The sequence below is a fragment of the Pituophis catenifer genome, unplaced genomic scaffold (assembly GCF_029215685.1).
Source record: "Pituophis catenifer annectens isolate HBS135680 unplaced genomic scaffold, rPitCat1.0.hap2 SCAF_1, whole genome shotgun sequence".
Lineage (NCBI taxonomy): Eukaryota > Metazoa > Chordata > Lepidosauria > Squamata > Colubridae > Pituophis > Pituophis catenifer.
Genome location: NW_027256881.1, coordinates 241,930,327 through 241,952,316, shown reverse-complemented (window position 1 = coordinate 241,952,316; position 21,990 = coordinate 241,930,327). Strand labels below are relative to the sequence as shown.

At 36.7% G+C, this 21,990-nt stretch overlaps 1 protein-coding gene and 1 pseudogene across 1 annotated transcript; both read right to left on the bottom strand.

Moving 5' to 3' along the window:
* Positions 1–1,675: 1,675 nt before the first annotated feature.
* On the bottom strand, positions 1,676–21,977 carry MRPL21 (mitochondrial ribosomal protein L21). Its single transcript, XM_070957366.1, has 7 exons — positions 21,886–21,977; positions 19,358–19,418; positions 8,215–8,300; positions 7,105–7,268; positions 3,980–4,032; positions 2,989–3,092; positions 1,676–1,955 (listed from the first exon to the last, which is right to left on the bottom strand). Exons 1-7 carry the CDS (start codon positions 21,938–21,940, stop codon positions 1,891–1,893), a joined length of 588 nt encoding a protein of 195 aa, XP_070813467.1. The 5' UTR covers positions 21,941–21,977; the 3' UTR covers positions 1,676–1,890.
* Positions 16,786–17,595, bottom strand: LOC139327522 (E3 ubiquitin-protein ligase RNF4 pseudogene; annotated as a pseudogene).
* Positions 21,978–21,990: the final 13 nt, after the last annotated feature.

Sequence of the window (21,990 nt, the reverse complement as noted above, 5' to 3'; positions counted from 1 at the left end):
TAATCTATTCTCTCCCTAATGACAGCATCCCTATCGATATCACTGAAAAAAATAAAACAAATACAGATATACTTAGCTGTTTCTCAGTTTTTCTGTGTAAACTTCTGTGCACCACAGTTTGAACATTTAAATTGTTCCAGATACACTATGCATACACTAGTGCAGTTTAATGGGAGCAAACCAGATCTAATAAATACTGTAAGAACTGGTAGAATTACATTATTAAATATGAAAACTAGACTTCTGAATATTGTAAAAGCACTTCTGGCAGCCAAAAATTTTGTAGTGCCCTTCAGTCACATGACTGCATTTCAGGCGCTTAGCAACTAGTTCACATTTACAACTGGTTGCAGCATTTTGCAGTCATGTGATCAAAATTTGTAATTTTTTTTTTGCCAGTTTCCAGGAAAAAATGCCAGTTTGGGAAAATAGGTTCATACAATTCATTTAGTAATCACTGTAAAATTGGTTGTAAAATCAGGTCCAGTCATGTGGGTGCCTTGACTTATAACTGGTGGGCTTTATGATCGAAATCCCCGCCCCAATTGCTCTTGTGAGTCAAAGACTACCTGTAGAGAGTCAGTTTAAGGAGAAAATAGGAGTACATATCTAAATCAGAAATTAATATATATTTTGTACCATTGACTTGCAAAGGGGCTTATAACAATAGATGCTATGATAAATGAACAATGAAGTATTATAAATATTGTTCACCATTTGCTTTTTAATGGAGATCAGCTCCAATTTGCTGATAGGTAACACTGCCAGAATCTTTATCAGATTCTGTGAGAAGCTTGTCTCCAAGTCTATCAAAACACTATTCACTTGTACTGTAATGGGGAGCCATCCTGTAGCTTACTTATTCTTTGTTTGAGTGACATACAAACCTGTTCCAAAAATAATACATGATGTTTGGCAAAAACTTCCATTTGAAATCATAGTTTTAAATCACTTTGTGAATCTTGGCACATATTAACCATCACACAGTTGTATCCAAATCCATAATCTTACCTTATTTAGAGTTTGTTATACTCTGCTTATTTCTTCTGAGCATTGATACAAGAAATGGAAAACAAACAAACCAGCAATTGGTCATGAGTACTTTCCTCCTCCTCTAAACCATGGTCAGAATATGTCCCAGTTTACAGAATGGGACAACTCGCCACATCCAACTCACAGTGGCCAACTTGCCATGGCCAACTCACCACGGTGAACTTGTCACAGGACAATTCAACAAATACAAAAGTTAAATTAATTTCAATGGAACAGTGGCCAATAATAATAAAATAAAGTCAATCTAGAAATACTATAATACTATAATTTTGACGAAAACATGGTCACCAATATCAAAGTAACTGAATGAAATGATTAATACAGCGTTGAAATCCCACAGTGAGTTGTCCCCCAGCAAATTGGCCATGGCAAATAGTCATAGACCCCTTAGTTTATGTGCAAATGTAGCCTCAGTGCAAAATAAGAGAGAATCTTTCTGGCTATGGAACCACAGTTATTAAAAATGCTCTCTGGAAATTTGGTGCTAGTATTTTCTTATCAGTTTGAAACCTTAAAACACAAGCATTTTAATTGGATGATCTTAATTGTAGTAATATATTTGATCATTTTTATAACAGATTCATTGTGTTTTTATTAAATGTATATAATACTGATTACACTTATATATTGCCTTGATTTTAATTTTTTTAATTTTATTTTGTTTATAATATTTTAATTTAAAAATAAAAAAGTACACAAGCAATGAAGATATTTGGTGATGGCAACAATAATGATTATAATAATATTTTAAAGAAAAAATATTTACTAAGAATAACCAAATGCAACATGAACATTTTCTATTTTCTTAATGCTCCCAAGATGTTACAAACCAATCTATCATGACAGAACAGGAGCAATTTCAATGGAATTTATCCGGAGAACAGTTTGCGGCTGAATGACAACTGGGGAAAAAGAAGGAAAAATTCAATTCAGGACTTGGCTTTACAAATGAATTACTTTATAAGTTGCCAAAAAGAGCTAAATAATTCCATGGCTGATCATAGAATATACATCTTAAAGGTTGCTTGTCTCTGGCACTGAGAAATAAACCATCACTTTGGAAGAATGCATTGTTAAATGCATTTGTTAAAATACATTGTTATACCTTGTTAACATGTACGGAATCACATGCAAGATTTGGAGCTATTGGAAAGGAACTGCCTTGCTTTAAAATTCAGTGAAATCTAAATCAGGTCTAATTAAAGGGTACTATGCTAAAAGTCTAACAAGCTAACAGCAACTGTGCAACATTGGCTGATTTCTGATATCTAAGTAGGATTAAACTTAATTTTTGAATAGGAGACTATTAGGAAGTTATCTGAAGGACCATCTTTCATAGGTACATCTGCCTAACTCACAAGAGTGTGGGGACAGGATATGTTATGTGTTCCCTCCATTAAGAGCCTTCTTGGTGGTAGCTCCCTCCCTGTGGAACATCATCCCTGCAGAGATAAGATTGCCCCGCCTCCCCTTTGATACTCTTTTGAAAGGCCCTGAAGACATGTGTTTACCAGCATGCCTGGGGACCCCAGGTGAGATGGAACCCATCAAGTGATCGGATTATTGTTGCCAGGGGTCTGAGAGTTTATTCCAATTCTGTAAGCTTTCTGGGGTTACTGTGAGTGGGGCAGTGATAATACATTTTCTCAATAAATACAATAAATCCAAATAAAAGAATTACAATCTTAATGAAAAAAAAGCTGAAAGGGGCCAACAACGAGTTATATTTGCATTGTTGCTACAACAACGTGACCCAAATAAAAATATTTTATCTTTTTAAAATGGCAAAAAAAAGAAAGGGAGATATTTCTGTTGTATTTCTTAAAACTCAAATCATTTCCCCCGCTTTTATATACAGTTCTTTCAATGATTACAGCAATTATTTGGCTTAGTAGAGGTTTAGATAAAAAAAATTATGTATGTTTTTCATCTTACTTTTTCTCGTCTCATAACTCTTCCTTCGACGGAACTTCACATTAACTCTTGGCCAAGAATCAGTCTTCTCTATAACAGTGGCCTCCACGCGGACTAGGTCCTTTCTTTATAACAAATAGAGAGATTAAAAAAAAGCCTGCTTACTTTCTAATAAATAGATACTTTCTTTGAAAAATTAAGCAATGGCAATAGAAGCTATTTATTTACTGCATATCAATTTTCTCAGAGAACTTTCTCAAGGTAGCTTACAAAACAAACAATAACACAAAGCATATATAGAGATAATATCAAAGAAATAATACCACAAAACAGCAGACTACAACATTTTGAAATATACATTTATGATTTTAGAAGAGAACTAATTTCTCCAGGAAATTAAAACAAAGTGGACAATTGCTGGTCATGAAGGAATGTTTCAGAACAAGGAAACACGATGAATTAGATTGTGTTCAGTATGTTAAGTCAACGGACACATTTTTAATGAGCATTTTTAAGCAAAATTCTAAAATGAAGATTCCTTTTTTTTTTTTGTTTCCTGCCCACAAAACTGTAATGATGTGTGTATATCAGTCTATAATAGATTTTGCTTTCAATGGTTCTTTTAGCCCAGTGTTTTACATCAGATTTTGAAAGGAACAGAAAAATAAGAAACATGGGATTTGATTCTCCCTGGTGAAGAGAATTTGTAGCCTTTTACAGACCATTTGTTTTGATAAGAAGCCCCCAGATCCTTGAATACTTAAGTTCCTTCTTTTCTCTCTCTCTTGGATCTAACTGCAACTCTCTACTATTTCAACTTGCTTTTTTAAGGATGGTCTAAATTCAGTGGAGTTACTACGGCAATTCCCTTTTTTTCTGCACACATCCTTCCTCAGCTGCTTTTGAGTGCTTGGTAAAGTCCTTTCTAAAGCCTTTCGAACTCCTTTTCAGTCCAGTGCACATGACTCTGAAAAGATTCAGCATGACTGAATGACCCCAAAGCAAGCCTTACCCCAGGAGAGGCTTTCCCAGCAGTGTGAAGTTATCAGCCCCCACCAACAGTACCTGGGACAGAAGTAAATAATGCATGTTAATCATCATATTACAAAATATGTCAGAATGTTACCAAGGCAATCGTGGAAGATGCACTTAAATCTGCACTTTGGTTTTCTCACTCTGGTAGTTGAATGACCAGGATGAAATAGGGGATTGCCAAATAAATACCGTTTAGGACAAAAATTGTGTTTCCTCCCTATATCTCTGGGACATCCAAGAGAAGACAATAAGTGATAGCAAGCTTCACTGTTTTCATGCATGGCATGACTTCTTTCAGTGCTGTAGTGACAACCACACATTTTGAAAAGAAAGAAGGAAATCACCCTGCTAGACACCTGTTTGTTCCTGGGGTTCTGACAGCTCAGAATCAATCTGAAGGAAACAGTACAGAGAGCTTTCTGATGGGACCATGAATATCATGGTTTAGTAGTTAAGGCACAAGACTAAAAATCAGGAGACGGTGAGTTCTAGTCCCGCCTTAGACATGAAAGCTGACAGAGTGACTTTGGGCCAGTCAGCCCATTATGTCAGGCTTGGGAGACAAGCTGGTTGGTCATTTCCTCTTGTAATTAATGGATCAACATTTGGTTGATTTGAAAAAAAGCAGGAAAACACTAGGAAGGGGGGGGGGGAAATCATGTATTTTCTGTTCTCCAGATGCACTGGGGCTTGGTGGTTCCAGAATTCCTAGCCATTTTTCTGAGAATTCTGGGAATTATAATCCCAACATACTGGAGGAGTGCCAAATTGTTCATGCAGACTTTTTGTTCATTTCACTAACCAGCCAGCAAAATTTCATGCTCCCATGATAGTTTCTTGCAAGATTTCCTTCTATTTCACACCTGTTATGTTACTGAGTTAAATGATGCATAAATATCCAGGGATGTCTTTCCAAAATGAAAATTAAAGGAGTAGAATAGAGGAAAAGTTCTTTCCATTGCTAAATTATTCCAAATTGTAATATTTCATCAGAATGCAAGACAATACAGTTCATCTCAGTGGCATCTTTTATTATTTTATATGAATCTTCAATTATCCAGGCTGTTTTATTGTTAAGTGGATTAGTCTGGCAATTGAACTATGCATCAGAATTATGTTTACAAATCAGAGCAGATGTATATGGCAATGTATAATTAAAACATGTCTGGATAAGAGCAGAATAAATCACTTTAAAAAGATCTCATGCATGGAGGTCCTGACTAAAAGATGATAGTGATTAGTTTGATTTGAATTACGCAAATAATGAGATTTTAGCCCCTACAAAAATGGCTGGGGTTGATGTGAGGGGTTTTCCAAGGTATACAGAGGGCAACAAATTCAACCCAAATCAAAGTAAGTATATTTTATAGTGCCACAGGGACATGGAGACATCAATTGAAAAAGTGAAATGCCCACATAAGCTAACAAAGAGAAGTAAGTTATTCGAAGTATATTTTCCTCCAACCCCAAAAATTTAATGAAGTCAGAATTAGTTGTGTGAATGAAGTCAGGTGTTCACTTTTTAGAAGATGCCAGTGTTGAGAAAGTTCTCAGACTGAAGACAATACTTTGTCTACTACAGCAACTGGTGGCTTGCGGGCTGGATGCGTCACGCACAGGCCACGCCCACCCTAGCTCCACGAATGGGAAAAATGTCACGAAACATCACGTGATGGCAACGTGGCGCCGCGAGTTTGACACCCATGGTAAGAGCTGTTAAGCCTCTTTTGTGTGTTGGGTGTGTTCAGCTTGGTCAGAGGAAGATGCTGAAACCTGGATAGCATGATTTGAAATTATTTATATATTAAAATTTCTTTATATATCAAAATGTGCTGTCAATTACAGATTACAAGGCTGTAATCTGCTTTCAATAAATCTTATTCTGGAATTCCTGGAGAAAGACGCTAAAACTGAGGATTCAACCCTGTGATGACCCAGGGCAAGGGCACAGAGGCAACATGACAAACTCACAGGGTCTGACATTGTGAGTCACCTTAATAAGGCAAAGTGGATGGGGCTGAAAACTGTGTGGCAAGTAGTACAGGTGGTCCTCTTTAGCAACTGCCTCATTTAATGACTGTTCAATTATGACAGTGAGAAAAAGATGACTTTACCAACAATCCTCACATTTAAGGCCTCCACAAGTCTGTAAAGCAAAGGAAAGGTGAAGTATGATCATAAGTACAATCATGGTTTCACTTAGTGACTGCTTCGCTTAATGACCCAATTGCCAGTCCCAATTGTGGTTGCTACCCGAGGACTAGATGTATTGGTAAAGGGGGAAGAATTAGAGGCGCCAGAGCCTTGAAAACATCAATGGGGTTGGTGGTAGCATGAAAGTCATGAAAAAAGAAGGATCTAACAGAGATCTTAACAAGAGGGTCTAATTGTTGCCAATAGGGATCTATAGCACTAGAAGTGCTAGCATAGGGCAGTATCTGACACCAAAGAGCACACAACACTGCACTGGCTGATTGAGAGTTTAGGCAGCAGCTAAAGGAACTTGCACTAGTAAGAAAAGACTAAATAAGAGAAGCAAATTGGAATAATAAAGTAAGAGGCACAGAAATTCTAACCTTAGGGAAACTGAGGTACACTGTATGCATTATTTAACTTGAATATAAAGAAGTGGAAGCTTAGATAAATGCCTGGATTAATGGAAACAGGTAAGATGGCTATTAGTACTTCTCCACTCCTATCTTGCCTTTGAACAACACCCATAGGTCCATCAGCAACCTTTCTTCCACAGCTCATCACTTACCACTTAATTCTTTTTTTCCTTGGAATGCCATTTGAATCTTAAAAGGGTTCCTGATCATCTTTTTCTCTCTAGCCATCAGCAGAAAACCATTTTGATGTTCTCACAAATAGCTCCCAGCAGTCATTCTTTAATGTTTTTAGCTCTGTCTCCTTGCTTCTACTACAGTATTTACTCCCCTGTCACAGGACATGCACTCCTGCGGGAAATGCTAACAGGTAGCTAATGACATGGTGAGACGGAGGCAGACGTGTGTGTTATGCTGATTTAATGATACATTTATGGCAAAGTAATCTTTCGGATTAACATAGGGAGAAAAAAATGATTGCTAACATGAAGCCTACCTTTTCCATTCTGATTCTGTCTCCACATTCAGCAGGTATGTGGTTTTCAATTAAAATCAAGTCTTCACTGGTTATTTTCCACTGTCTGCTGGCAAAGTGAACAACTGCAAACAGTCTTCCATATTGTCCCGTGGCAATTAACTCATTCACATTCTGTACAATCTCTGGAAGAAAATTGGTGAGTTAAGCTTAGTTATTGACTAATTAAGTTTATTTATTACATTAAGATCCCACATTTTGTTCAGGAGCTCAAGATGGTACCTAGATTTTTCCCTCATCTGATTTCCCCCCTAACCCTAAACCCTCCCTCCGGCCACACAAGACTTGAGATAGTTTAGACTAAGAGGAAGTGATTGGTTCCTTTTATGGCTGAAGATGTAAAACCTGGGTCTTCCCATTCCTAGTTGGGAACATTTTAAATTATAGGCCATCATGGTTCTCTAAACAAAATATATGTACTGAGATGAGTGTGGGAGAAAATTGCCTTGGATGAATAGCCCTATTATGTATCTATAGTACTGCTTTTCTTATACTTAAAAAAAATTGATTCTAAAGCAAACTTTAAGATAAGGGGAAATGCACATTGCTTTGAATCTAAAGCCAGGAAGGGCCATAGGCATCTTGACTTGTGAGCATCTCCTCACAAAAGCTGCACCATTTCTTGGGCTGGCATTGTCAAGTTCAAGTCTAGAAAAAGACTTGAAACAGTTCCATCCACATGTTCTTGGATGGGTCACAACACCAATCAAAGTGAGGGCTTTCTTTTTGGGTTTATGAAACATAGGAGGTAGGGTAGAAACATTGGGTCTCTAAGCAGGCAACATTGACTACATAACAGTCTGCTAATAGTGATTGCATTGGCTAAGAGGGTACACCATGACAATAGGTAGAAGACAAATCTAGCTACTTTCTGTACTGTATGAAACCCCTGAAGACAACTTCACCAACGCTAGTGTTGCTTGTGCTTCTTGTTGTGTTATTCTGTATTAATGATTGCATGTCTTTATTAAATCAAAAGCAGAAACAAATGGGAGGCAGTGACAATGTCACAATGAAACACACAGAAGTGGCATACCTTATGTTTTTTTTGAGAGGGTACAGATTATTTACCTCTGTGATGTTCTGCCTCTTCTGCTAGATCTGGTAGCTTGATTTGAGGCCATGGAGGTGATGACAAGGATGTTTTTGGAACTAGCCTGTGAAATAACAAGAATCCACTATTATAAATATTAGAGTCAATTCCTGGATGCTTGATTGCATCTCTTAAATCTCCTCTAGCCAATAATTTTTCACACCTCTCCCAGCTTTAGAACTGAAAGTTTGCTTTAGAATAAGCTTCACATACAGAAACATGAATCATAAAACATGATTACAGGAGAAGCAGAAAGAGAAAAATGAATTACCTAACCAATTCCAAAATGCAATAGGTTTTTGCACTGGCAGGAAAGTCAATCTCCAGTCAACTCCTTGATTATACTGTAGAAGGCCCCCTATTTTGTGTTGGACAACTCACACTTTTCCAAGTAGAATGTCTCAGTTTCAAGGTACTTAGAAACCTCACTTAAAAGGATTTCAGAGTCTAGGGTGGGGTGGGGTGGGGACTTGGGGAAAGGGTGAGAAAAGTTACTAAGAGCTGCAGTGGGCTTTCTTCATCCTTCAGGCATAATGAGGCTTGATGGAAAACTAGTTCAAAACAAGCAATGTATTGAGCATATTTAAAATTCAATTAGGAGACTACTTCCAGCAGTTGGGGGAGGTCATTTGGAGCATGTACTGACATGCTTACCAGATACCAATCTGCTGCCAATCTGTTGTTTATACACTCGTTTTCAAAAGCTTTCAATTAAAAAGCAGTATCACAAAGGGGAAGTTTGGGTATCTGGCATAAACCTAACTATGAATTATGGTTTATCTTTGAGAAAGTCCACCCATCAGTGGTTAATTCACCTAACCACAGTAGATGAAACTATGTTTTTTTGTTCATGGATGATCAACAGTATTTCAATAATGAAAAAAACCTTCTGAAAATGTTTTCAATTTATCACATCTTTTGATTCCTCCTTTCGTTTTACAGTATATAAAATGGGAGGAAGGAAAAAAGAGTGATTGCCAAATCACAGGCTACAAATTCATTCAAATCCCTATGTGTTCTGCATATTGTCTTGTAAAATGTTGTCATCTAACCAAGGGTTCAGCTACCTCAAGGTGGTACCATTCTGTGGCAGGCAAGCAAGCAGGCAGGCAGGAAGGCAGACAGACGGTGATGATTGCTCTACTGATTGCCAGCCTTCCCTTTGACATAGCAATCAGGCATTCAAAAAGTCCCAACCAGCATAAAGGAGTACCTATGGAGATATTCAGTCATCCAGATCATGGTTGTTCCAAAGGTGCTTTTCCAAATGGCAACTGGATTTTCTTGGTTTATTCCTTGAAAATGTTTCGCTTCTTATCCAAGAATTCTTCAGTTCTGACTGAATGATGGGGAATGGAAGGATTGATAAATCCCTTTTTGGGACAACATAAAGGAGGCGTTTGAAAATTTGTTTGCAGCTCAAGGAGCGGATGGCTGAAGATTTTTCTTTATGGCTTGAGGAAGAAGCTGGTAAATTGGATGGGAAACTGATTCAATTTCTTTCTCTATGCCCATGGTAGAAAAGCTAATATAGGTAGTCCTCAACTTACAACAGTTCATTTAGTGACCGTTTGAAGTTACAATGGCACTAAAATAAGTGACTTATGAAGTTTTTCATACTTACGACCATTGCAGCATCCCCATGGTTACGTGATCAAAATTCAGATGCTTGGTAACTGACTCATGTTTATGATGGTTGCAGTATCCCAGAGTCATGTGATCACTTTTTGCAACCTTCTGACAAGCAAAATCAATGGGGAAGCCTTAACAGCTGCAGTGATTCAGTTAACAACCGTGGCAAGAAAGGTCATAAAATGGGGCAAAATTCACTTAACAAACATTTCATTTAGCAACATAAATATTTTGCTCAAAATTGTAAGCCGAAGACTAACTGTATTTTGAAGTCACTTCCAGTGAGGAATGACAAACTGAGATATTACGGCTGAAAGGCAGCTGGATACTGGATCCAGACTGCCAAAATTCTCTCTAGATGGGGAGATCTTTAGATTACTTATGCATACTCCAGACAGCTGTTTTTGGTGAGCAGACACTAATGTTTATTAGTCTCTTGCAAACAGTTGGGAGTCATGCAATTCCATTGTGCTCTGAATCATTAATCTAGCCTCTTAGGGGGTCTCAAAGTTCAACCACACCATCTTTTTAATCACTTATTGTTTGTTAAAGTTTTTTTAAAAAAACCTTCAGAACTGTAAGTTCGGCACTTGCTGGGTGTTTATTTATTTATTGGTTCGATTTATATGCCGCCCTTCTCCAGAGACTCAGGGCGGCTTACAACGTGTTAAGCAATAGCCTTCATACTTTTGTATATACCTGCTTAGTAGGGCTTTCGGCCGCCCCTAAGCGGTGTTCTTTTTTATACAAAGTCAGCTTATTGCCCCCACAATCCGGGTCCTCATTTTATCTACCTCGGAAGGATGGAAGGCTGAGTCAATCTTGAGCCTGGTGAGATTTGAACTTGCAGTAATTGCAGGCAGCTGGCAGCTAAGTGCTACTTAACAGCACTTTAGTCCGCCATGCCATCAAGGCTCCTGTTTCTCTTCAATCCATTTAGAAAAAAAGAAAATTATACGTATACAGTTTTAAGAATTTTTCTTTTTTGCAATACACAACAAAAGGGTTATTACAGTTTTGATTTTAGAAAGTTTTTTGTAAATGGATTAAAGATTCAGATGAATTTGAATTAAAAAAAAATTAAAGTTGATTAAAAAGACCCTCTTCTCATGAGAATTATTTTTTTTGCTTACATTACAAACTGATTAACAAGTCTTTGAAAGTTTGGACATTATAGGGCACCGATGGCTACTTTAAAGGAAACATTTGACACTTGGTTCTCAAGCTGTTTAACTCTGCAATGGAATCAAAACATGTTATTGCAGAGGAACAAGCTTCATTGAATAATATTGAAACAGAGATTAAGTTGGATTTTAAAATTACAATTTACAAGAAAGGAAGGGAACATTGGGCTGACAAATAGAATTGGATGACTTAAACATTTAAAAAGCTATAGAATAAGCTAAAATAGTGATGTTGATTATTATTGTTTTTATTTTGAATTATAAGGAATTTAATGGAGCTGTTTCACTGGAACTACTAAGGGATTTTGATAAAAGTGACAAGAATTTTGAGAGAAGAGGCAAAGAGATATGGGAAAGCAGCAGTTAGAAATTTGTGGGTTTCAAAGATAGCTGACAGGAAAAAAAATAAGGAGATGGTTTATTTGATTGGTTTCAAGAAAACAGTTCATTTTTGGACAAAAAAAGCCAATTCTAGTTCCATTTATGTATGCCTTCTCATCCCCTTTATATTTAAAAGTCTTTTAAAAGTAAATTTTGAACCAAAAATATAATCCCAAATTAAATATTTGCACTTGAATTGTTTCATGTACTTCATGTCATAACAACTCTTAGCAGTAATCTGGTCAGGAATTTCTTTAACAGACTTTTCTAAATATTGAGGGGCTAGAGGTGAATGGATCTCCTGCTCAAAGAGTTTAATAGCCATCCTTTTATTTCCGACTTGCACTTTTCTTTGGGTTTTTTTGTGCAAGATCACAATTTCATTTAGACTAGCACAGATGAGTTTGGTTAATAACAGGGTACTCAAGCCCTGTTTGCTGTCAGTTTTCTGAATTTTAGAAATCATATTACCATCTGTATTTCTTCTTGTGTGCTTCAGTGAACCAATTTCCAGTCACTGATCTATTACTATGAGTCAGGGTATATGCAGAATGGAGGAGACTGAGGTAGTGAGTGGTTTCTGGCCCTTGAATCTTGGGTGACTGAATGGACTACCTGATGGATCCCAGTGTTCTATACTTAAGAGAATTACTGGCCTAGACCTGGTAGAAAAGTCTTGCCTCTCAGCCAGTTTTGCTAATAAAGCACATACTTTTTATTCCAAAAAATAGACGGCAGCAGATGTTCAAACTCTCACTGCCATTTACTGTAATAAAGCATGGAGAATCCCAAAGATCCACATTGCACTCATGTATGATAAATGCAAACTATGTCTTTTCCCAAAGGGAGCAAATCTAAATTCTAACCTCCATTAGAAAAACATACAGCTTATCTTTTTGTTTTTTGCATTTATCATTTGAAATGAATAATTTTAAAATAGGTCTCGCTCTGGTCCCCAACAAAACTAGCAATACAATGCAAACCAGTATTCTTTGGCTAACCCACCTGTGTTATTCAAACCTTTTTTTTTCTATAGTACATGCTCCCCAGCAACATTTTTTCTTCTTTGTTATTTCTCTGTGATATTGTCTTCAACTCATTTCCAACCATGAGGTAGAATTAAACCAGCCTTAGTTGAACTCTTATTAAAGTGCTACTTATCCCTTATTCCCAATTCAGTCGAAAGGCAGCTTCAAGATGGAGACAATGTGTTAATCTACAATGCTTGTTAATCTGGAGGGAAATCAGGTGGGGGCAGTGATGTGCAATAGAGGCAGGACAGGGATCAGCAATGGAAATGGCAATTTCCACACCAATTATTTTTCTGCCAAGGATGGAAAACCTCAGCTAGGCATTGGAAAAGGCCCCCAAGAGCCTAATAGATTCAGAGTTTGGACAGAAGCCCTGCTCTGGCAGGAACCAAATGCATGTAGGGCACAATGAAAAATAGGGCTGCTTTTAGAGTTAAGATTCCACCCCCTCTCCACATTAGGTAGAAATTTGAACGAAAGCTGAATTTCTACATGAAAGAATGTGATTACAGTTCTTTTGTGTAATTTGAGGTTTTGCTTTACTAAAATCCTGAATAAAGTGGTAGCAAAACTCCAATTCACTTCATGCTGTTCTCTGAATGAGGTGAGAGTTCACAGACAATAGAGGATTAGGATATTTATGTACAATGTGCATAGCTCCATTCTCTGTCATTGTCTCAAAGTCAGCAGTGGTAAACCACTTCCTTATTATTGTCAAGAAAGCTACTGGATGTGTTTGATTCTTAAAAATGGACAGACTTCACTTCAGATTGTCTGGGTTCATGCAGCAGCTAAGTTAAAATGTGGTTAGCTGATTTATGGCTCCAGGCATTGTATGAGTCCCACCAGAATAGTTGATTTATAATCCAGTCTGAGAAGCATACTCAGGCAAATTGGTTAATGTGGTAAACTAGAATTCCATAGCAAACTTTGAAAAACATGAAATGCCTATTTGTAACAGAGGTATCCACAAATGTATCTTATTATTTATTGAATTTATATGCTGCCCATCTCAACAATACAACTCTGGCCAGCTTACAATATAATAGAAGTGAAAAAATGAAAAAAAAATAGAATAAAAAGTTAAAAATTAAAATTAGAAACCAAGAGAATCTTCTCTATCCCATTAGCCACTACCACTTTAGTGACAGCAGAGCCAAATTTTTTGGCTCTTCCAGAAGGCCAGGAGTGTGGGGGCCGATCTCAACTCTGACAGGAGAATATTCCAGAGGGAGGGGGGCACAGCAGAAAAGGTTCTTCTCCTCCTGGATCCTACCAGCCAAAATTCTTTGGCTGACAGGATCAGAAGTAGCTCTTTGTGCTGGAACAAATGGGGCAGGTTAATCTCAACAGGGTAAGGCAGTTCCTCAGATACCCTGGAACCCTGCCATAAAGGGCTTTAAAGGTAATGACCAACACCTTGAATTGGTCTGGAAGCAAACCGGCAACCAGTGCAGCTCTTTTAACAGCAGTGTCACTTCTGCAATCCCAGGGGCCTTAAGAACTGTCCATACTGCATCTAGTAAAATACTAGGTTAAATACCACGCATACCTGTTCCAGAAACAAACCACAGAATGAAAACTAGAGATGGTGTATTGAGATGAATATTTATGTAAAATAGGAATGCTTCAAATATTTTAAAATAAAAGGAAAAAACCAACATGTCAGGGGACAGACTAGAATTCTTGTGTTTTAATATATTGACTTTGCATGCCTAAAGAGCATGAAGTTACGGTATTATATAAGCCCAAATTGCACATCTGATTTTAATAGCAATTATATCATAAAAGAGCTACCTTGACTCTGAATGTATGGCTATTAATACTGCTATTAATGCTAATGTAATGTGATGTAATGCTAATGTACCAAATACCTGAGGTAGTGATGTAATCACATCTTCGTGCTTTACCAGCCAGAAGACAAGGGTGAATATAAAGAAGCTAACAGGCAGGAGAACATTATTCTTCCCTTGACTTTGTGATGGGAGGCGAGGAATATAAAGCTATTTGTAGGGCTAGACAGGGACATTACAGAGCCCCAGGAGTCTCATGCGAACATGAGCATGTTCTCTACCTCCTGGAGAGAAGGCAGGCATAAAGACATTCATTCAATTCAACCCTGGGGACCAGATGGGCACATTGTGGCAATAGCAAAGAAGCATTTTGTCTCTTTCTTCCAAATTGACCTTTCAGCTTCCAAATCTAGTTTACCACCCAAATTATCTCCCTGTGATCAGATATCCCAAATACTAACCACATCTGTCTGTAGCTTTTTCAAGGGTGTTCAAAACGTGCTGCCACCTGCTGGGGCCAAAACATTTCATCCAGTTTGTTAGATACCTTTCATTTAAGTTCATGGTACTTCTTTACTACTGGAACTGTCAAAGGGAAAAAGGTGTTCTGTAGTGCATCAAGATGCTCACATAGCACCTGTCAGGAACTCCTGAACACAGCTGTATCTTTTTCCAAAGCTCTCTTAAGCTACCCTCTGCAGAAGCATGAAAAGCAATCTGGTTTAATGTCAGCATCTTCCCTACTAGCATCGGAAACCTTTGCTCTGTATTTTAAAAAGTCCCGGTTTTAAGGGCACAGTTATCTGCGAAGGTTCAGAACACATGTTATCTGTCTGTCCATAACCTGCATTTTGGTACTGGTATTAGGAAAGACTAATTAAGAATTTAGTTAACAATAAACCTAAGTTATAAGAAACCATTTACTTCTCTGCCAAGGAACCACTCTGTATTTTTCAGCTGTACTTTCCTATGATAAAATTCTACAATTCAAGAAAAAAGACAGTAAGCAATTCTAAGGAAATAGTTAATATCTGAAAAATGATTAAAACATGACGATTAAATGAATTTTTAATAAACCATCAAAAACTTTATTTCCATAAATTAAAATCAATTGCCTATACAAAAGCGTGTGTGTGTGTGTGTATATATACACACACACACAGACATACCCACACACACGAAACAAATATCTGAAGGTTGTTTAAAGCTTTATTACTAAGCCAACATCTCTTCTGAAAACAAATATCAAAAGTGCACTTTCCTTCCTTAAACGCATGTAACATTTATTGTTCAGACAGTTGTGCAATTTCAAGCAGGAGAATTCATGAAAAAGAAGAGAACTGCATTCATAATCCCAAGCTTATATAAGGCTTGTTTAACTTCATTAATTGATTTTACAATAGTACTACAATAAGCATGGATATGGCTTTTCAACTGCCATTGCACGTTTCTCCAATGTTGATCTTTATTACAGAATTTTACATGACCAGACATGAGGAAGTTCAGTAAGTAAGTAACTATCTTATACAGCCAGCCCTGAAACAACTGTGGGGGATCATTAAGGGGAAAAGATTTACACCTTTTTCATTGAACCTGAGACTCAGACTATATAGTTCATGCTGTACTATGTAAACATGCTAGTCCATTTTTAGTGATATGAGAATAGGTTTAGGCTTTCTAATTGGAGGTAAATGATTGCATAGGTACCCAGGGTTAGCTACTAACAGGTTACATTTAATAAATCCAATTAGTTCAGAATTACTAACATTCTTAAATAGATCAGATTACAACATCATGCCATCCACCAGTTTATTACAAATATTCAACTGATCACTTTTATGCTCAAAATCTATTCCTTATATGTTCTTATTTCTTACAGGCTTAAAATGGTTATTAGCTACTATTTATGGGAAAGAGCAGCTCTTTAGGCAATTTAGTTTGTATAACTGCCCATATTAAAGACAAAAATGTCACTAATCACAAAATTTTCATATGAGTCGAAGTAGAGGATGTACATTCACAGTTCTTATTACCATTAAGAGTCTTAATTATGAATGCAATTAAAATGAAAATTTAGGCTACCAAAGAAAATTCATGTATACATAATATCCATGTACATAGTCCGAGATCTGAATTCTAGGTTTTATAATCCTATCCATTTGGGAGTTCAGTGTTTTTACTTGGGCTCTACTAACACAAAAGAAATTTTCTCACTAAATAAGTTTTTCCATCAAGTGAGTTTTATTATTTTAATTCTAATAAGATGCTTGTAACAGTGCCCTACATTCTTCATCAGCTTCTGCCTGATTGCATCAATATTTTTATAACTGGCTTACAATTAAACAAAAAATAAGTTCTCTTTACTACTTGTACAGGTTTTTTTTAACATAGGTTTCAGTAGATGGGAGTCTATGGTCCCCCAGTAAACAGAGCTATAATACTCCTTAAAGCAGAATTAAGTTTACATAAAATAAACAAAAAACAAAGCAGCCAAATGAGAAGTTAGATTACCAAATTCATCCATATATTCATATATATATTGGATGGTATTGTTTGCGATTGAGTTTTTTCCTACAAGCAGGACAAGAGTTTGTACTTTTAAGAGAATTTTGGAGGCACTGACTACAAAAGATGTGGCCACATTTTGTTGACATTATAAGTCGTCCACTGTGGATAATTTCTGCATAGCCATCCATGCAAATTGGACAACTCACAGTGCCTGAAGATTTCAGACTTCCAATTTTCTCCTTTTCTAATTCTCTAGGCAATTTACTGGCAGCCAACTCACTTTCACTATATTCGTTGTCATTATCATTACATACTATACAGCTGTTGAACAGCGGTCGGCTTCTTAATTTTTGGTTTTGCTGTTGTCTAGTCTCTTCCGCAAGTACAATGGAATCATTATGTGTAAGATCAACAACTGAAGTGTCACCGGTGAGATCTATTACTTCTACACCTTCATCGAGTTTGATTGGCTCTATTTTTGATAGTGCTTTTGCAGCTGAAGCTGATATTCTACTTTGGTTAGGAATTTGCAGGGGAGTCCTCTCTCCATAGCGTTCCTTCTGAATCTCTTCCTGATCCATGCCTCTGCTAACACTCAAGGGGACAACTGCATCCAGAAAACTGGGCCCAGCTTTAGAAGAGCAGCCAATAGAGGCAGCTTCTACAGTGGCTATGGGAGAAATGGATGGCAAGGAGAAACTCTTGATTTTAGAAGTAGCTCCTGTAGCCATTTTGCCTGGGCCACTAGAAGGCGTTGCTGAGTTGAAAGGACTCTGTGTTTTACTTTTTCTGCTCTTGTTTCCATCAAGCTTCACACTGGCTGACTTCATGGTATGCAGCAAGAGGACTGGAACAAGTTGCACAGAATATCTGTTTTCTCTCTTATCTCCAACTGCAGGTTAATGCTTAGCTGCCACTCAGTTCTACAGTGCTGGTTATGAATATTCTGGAGTACCTTTATACAATGGGAGAATTTTTAGAGCACTACAGCCATTAAAGTGATCTCTTTAATGCCACGTACTGCAAAGCTGGGAGCAAGTTCAAACTCTTGTGTGGAAATGTTACACTTTAGAACTGCATCAAAGTAGGAAAAAAACATGATTAGGCTCAGAAGCCAGTACATACAATTCATTTTCTATTTTTTTCAGCCAATAATCAGCTAAAACTATTAAGAGGTAATGAAGAAATTCAGACAATTTATTGCAGTATACTAAGTCAAAGCAAGGCTTCTGGTTGCAGATACTATATTTACCTCTGCTCAAACAACTGAGCAAACCAGTTGTTCAATTATCTGTAGGTATCTATTCTGTCCGAATTGAAAAACTAGTTACCAATTTTGGGTGCAATCTGAGAATATTAAACCATAACTTAAAGTTGCTGTACTTTTCTGGTTTATTTAACAGTAACAGAATTGGAAGGTACCTTGGAGGTCATCTAGTCCAATCCCCTGCTCATGCAGGAGACCTGTACTAGGGATTCGAACCGCCAACCTTTCTGATCAACAAACTCGGTGTCTTAGCCACTGAGCCACCTAGTCAGGCTAATTATTCCAAAGTTGACAGTCATACCTTAAGGTTGGACCACCTAAAACTAAACATGTTGTCAATTTTGTTTATACACTCAAGCAAAGAAATGCATGTGCAGCAAAGTGATCATTTTGCTGGGGTGATAATCTCAATGACTTCCTTGACTGCTACCTTTATAAAAGAAGTCAGAAAAGAAGAGAAAACCAGAAAATGAATGCAAGAAGTGAATGCTTCTTAGGAATAAGTAGGACATAAAGACTTTTTATACATGTTTAAACATTTAAAATACTATGTAACTGTTGCTTCAAGTGTCTGATAACATCAGTATGTAAAGACAGGTCTTGCAGAACTACCCAGCATTGGGGTTTGTCTTACAATACTGCAAGAAAGACAACATGGCCTGCATTATGTAAAAAAGGGATATCAATATGGGCTTTCCTGCATGCTGGAATGCCTTTTTTCTTCTGTTACAATAGCTTATTTTACTTAGTTGTAGGCCATTTTGTACAAAGAGACTCTAAAGTGACTAACAATCATAAGTAAGTAACTGTACCATTATTTGCAACAGAAAAACTGCTATTTTCCCAAAGCCCCGACAGCATAAAAGGTGTAAAGTTTCCCAAAATCATGAGAGGAGGAGAAGGAAGAGAAAAAGAACTAGGCACCCATATGGTGTTTCAAGAGCCCCTAAATAGCAATAGCGCTTAGATTTATGTACAGCTTCATAGTGCTTTACAGCCCTCTCTAAGTAGTTTAGAGAGTCAGAATATTGCCCCCAACAATCTGGGTCCTCATATTATGGCTCAATAATGGGAGAAAAAGGAAGGATTCATGAAACTTATTCATATAATTTCAATTTAGCAGTAACACAAAGACAATTTCAAATGAATATGATTTGAATAATATATCTTTTTTTCTGCTTGGGTAAAATGTTAGTTAATTAACGGTATACTGTCTTTCACACAACATTGAGGCTAAAAGGTTAAATTTGTTATTTAAATCTAACCAAAACTAAATCAGAATACCAAAGCAGAAAAGAAAACATTCTGCAATGTCCTGATCTTACCCTTGAACTGGTAAAGTGTTTTGCGCACTCAGACTTCGAACTGTAGATTTCAACAGAAATGCTGAAAGAGAAACCGGAACAAAAAGTCATTCAGATAGAACTAAGATGTTCCAATTCTAGAATTAGTAAGAATAGTTTACATTTTTTAAGGAAGAATAAAAGTTCTATTGGAATCATCATACTCCTCCTTAGAGACTTTACAATTCATACAAAAAGATCTTTGCAACCTTTTTGGGGTCAGAGAGGCAAGATTTTAACAGTAAAGAATCTCATTTAATTGGGCAGACTTAATTAGTTAAACCTCTGGTTTATGAGAATTATAAAGAGCTTCAGATATAAAGGCAGGCCTAATGAGGTACTAGGTAGACAATCAGCATAGTTGTCAGTAAAGCAGCATACTGGAGCATAGCCAAATATTATGAAAATATGCTGCACCAGATCTTAAATCCTAAAATATGTGCTCACTCTTCAATATGAATTGAATTCTTGAAAACATATTGGATAGACTGAGTAGCAATATTCCATATGGTCAAGATTAAGTTTATGCCTTTTTACATGCAACTTTTCCTTCTTTCATAACAATTGTTTTTATATACAAAATAAAAAATTCAAAGTAAAAAAATTGGGAAGGGTACTGTAAGATGCTATAAACAGGAAACTGAGAATTAAGTGGGTGACCTCCAACATAAACAGGAAGAAGTGATAATACAGAGAACTTGAAGGTTTCTAGACATTTCAGGTATATAGCCATTGTTTGAAATGGTTGGTTCATACAATCTGAACTAAATTAATCTCTCTTTAATTTGGCACAATACACTGAACCACAATAACAAACAGGCTAAATTTATGTCACATTGAAGGACAAAACAAACCAAATTTCAGTATATGGTGTGCACCCAGCTATTAGGCCTTTAACTGCTTTAGCTGGGAATGCTATTTGAACCCAGGTGAATAAGACTGTAACAAGACTTTCCTCCTTTTGGCAAAGATCTTTTATAACTATTTTTTGGCTTTTTAGATATACTTACATAACACACATAATAGAACCTTGGAATAAAAATTACCCATTTATAAATAATAAATGAACAATAACAGTTATCTGCAGGAAAATGCCAGCAAAAATTGCTGACTAAAGTCCTGAGGGTTAAGTTTGCTCCAACTGATAGCAATACTTTTCTGATAGACAAAAATTGTACATATACTAATTGAAACAGCTCTTTCAAAGCATGTAATGACAAATAACTTTACTTTCTTGGAATGCTTATTTGAGTAGGTGGGTGTGTTGTTCAAATATTACCAGCTTGAAAGAGTAAGAAGGGAATAGTAGGATCTCAATCTTGACTGCCATTGGAGCACTTAGATGTTACTCTTTATTAAATGTGGGGTGCTGCTTAATACTATTCATACCTAAGAAGTAAATATAACATTGAGTGAATTTATACTAAAGAGTAAAATAAATGTAATTTACCAAATGTGTCACTTAAACTACCAGACTTCAAAAACATGTAACAAGAATGTAGCCATCACAGCATATTCAATTGGAATGGAGATTAATATTTATTTAATCATATACTTACATTCTGAGAAATAAAACAATTTGGCAATGCTAAAACAAATAAGTTACGAAGCAGTTTAGTTATAAACTACCAAAGCACCCAAAACAAATGAAAAAAAGTTGAATATTTAAAAGTATTTTATTTTACACTATCAAATTAATAAAATTAAGACTGAAAAGAGTAAAAAGGCACTATTAGCAATATCAGTATCATTATTATGCTAGTTTGGATTGAGTCAGACTTTAATTTTCAAAAATAGATAGGTTCAAGTTTTCTGGACATATTTTTGTAATAATATAAATGAAACAACATGCAAAGATAATACAGAGGATACAATCACTCAGGCCTCACTGAAATTTAGGGGAAAAATGCAAGAAACATTTGAGCTTTGGCGGTTCAAAAGCTGACCAAATTTGCTTTGCTTCTTAAAGGCCGAGTTCCCCATAAATACAGGAATTACTTGCATTATGAGGAACTCATATATACAACTCATAATTGCTCTTAGCAGCGAAAACACAATAAACAAGGCAAAACAAATTGTATGTATGTATGTATGTATGTATGTATGTATGTATGTATGTATGTATAAATATAATAATAATAATAATCCAGGACTTGAAGCACCCTTCCTCACCTGGTTGAGGTGAATTACAAATCGGAAAGCATTCTCAATTACACGACCGCCCAGAGATGAAGTCCAGAGTAATTGGGGAGTGTATGGGGAATGGGGTCGGGGGAAAAGGAAGGCTTACCTGAAGAAAAATGCCAGAATAAACAAGAGCTCGATGCAGGAGAGGAAAAGGATTTTCGATTTAAAACCAGCAGCAAAGAGAACACAAAGGGTAATTATAATGCAGGCAGAAAGTGCAGAATAAAACAGCCGAGCCACATTAACAGAAAAATACCAGAAAGGTAACCAACCCCGGAAACGAATAAACGTTGGGTTTAAAAAAGATCACAGCCCGCGCTCACCTGTCCGAGAAAGAAGCTGCCCGTAACCAAAGGAGGCAGACGCCGCTATTGCCATTACAAGCTGACCAGGTTTTTACCCGCCTGCTCTCGCTCCCGACGGAACCG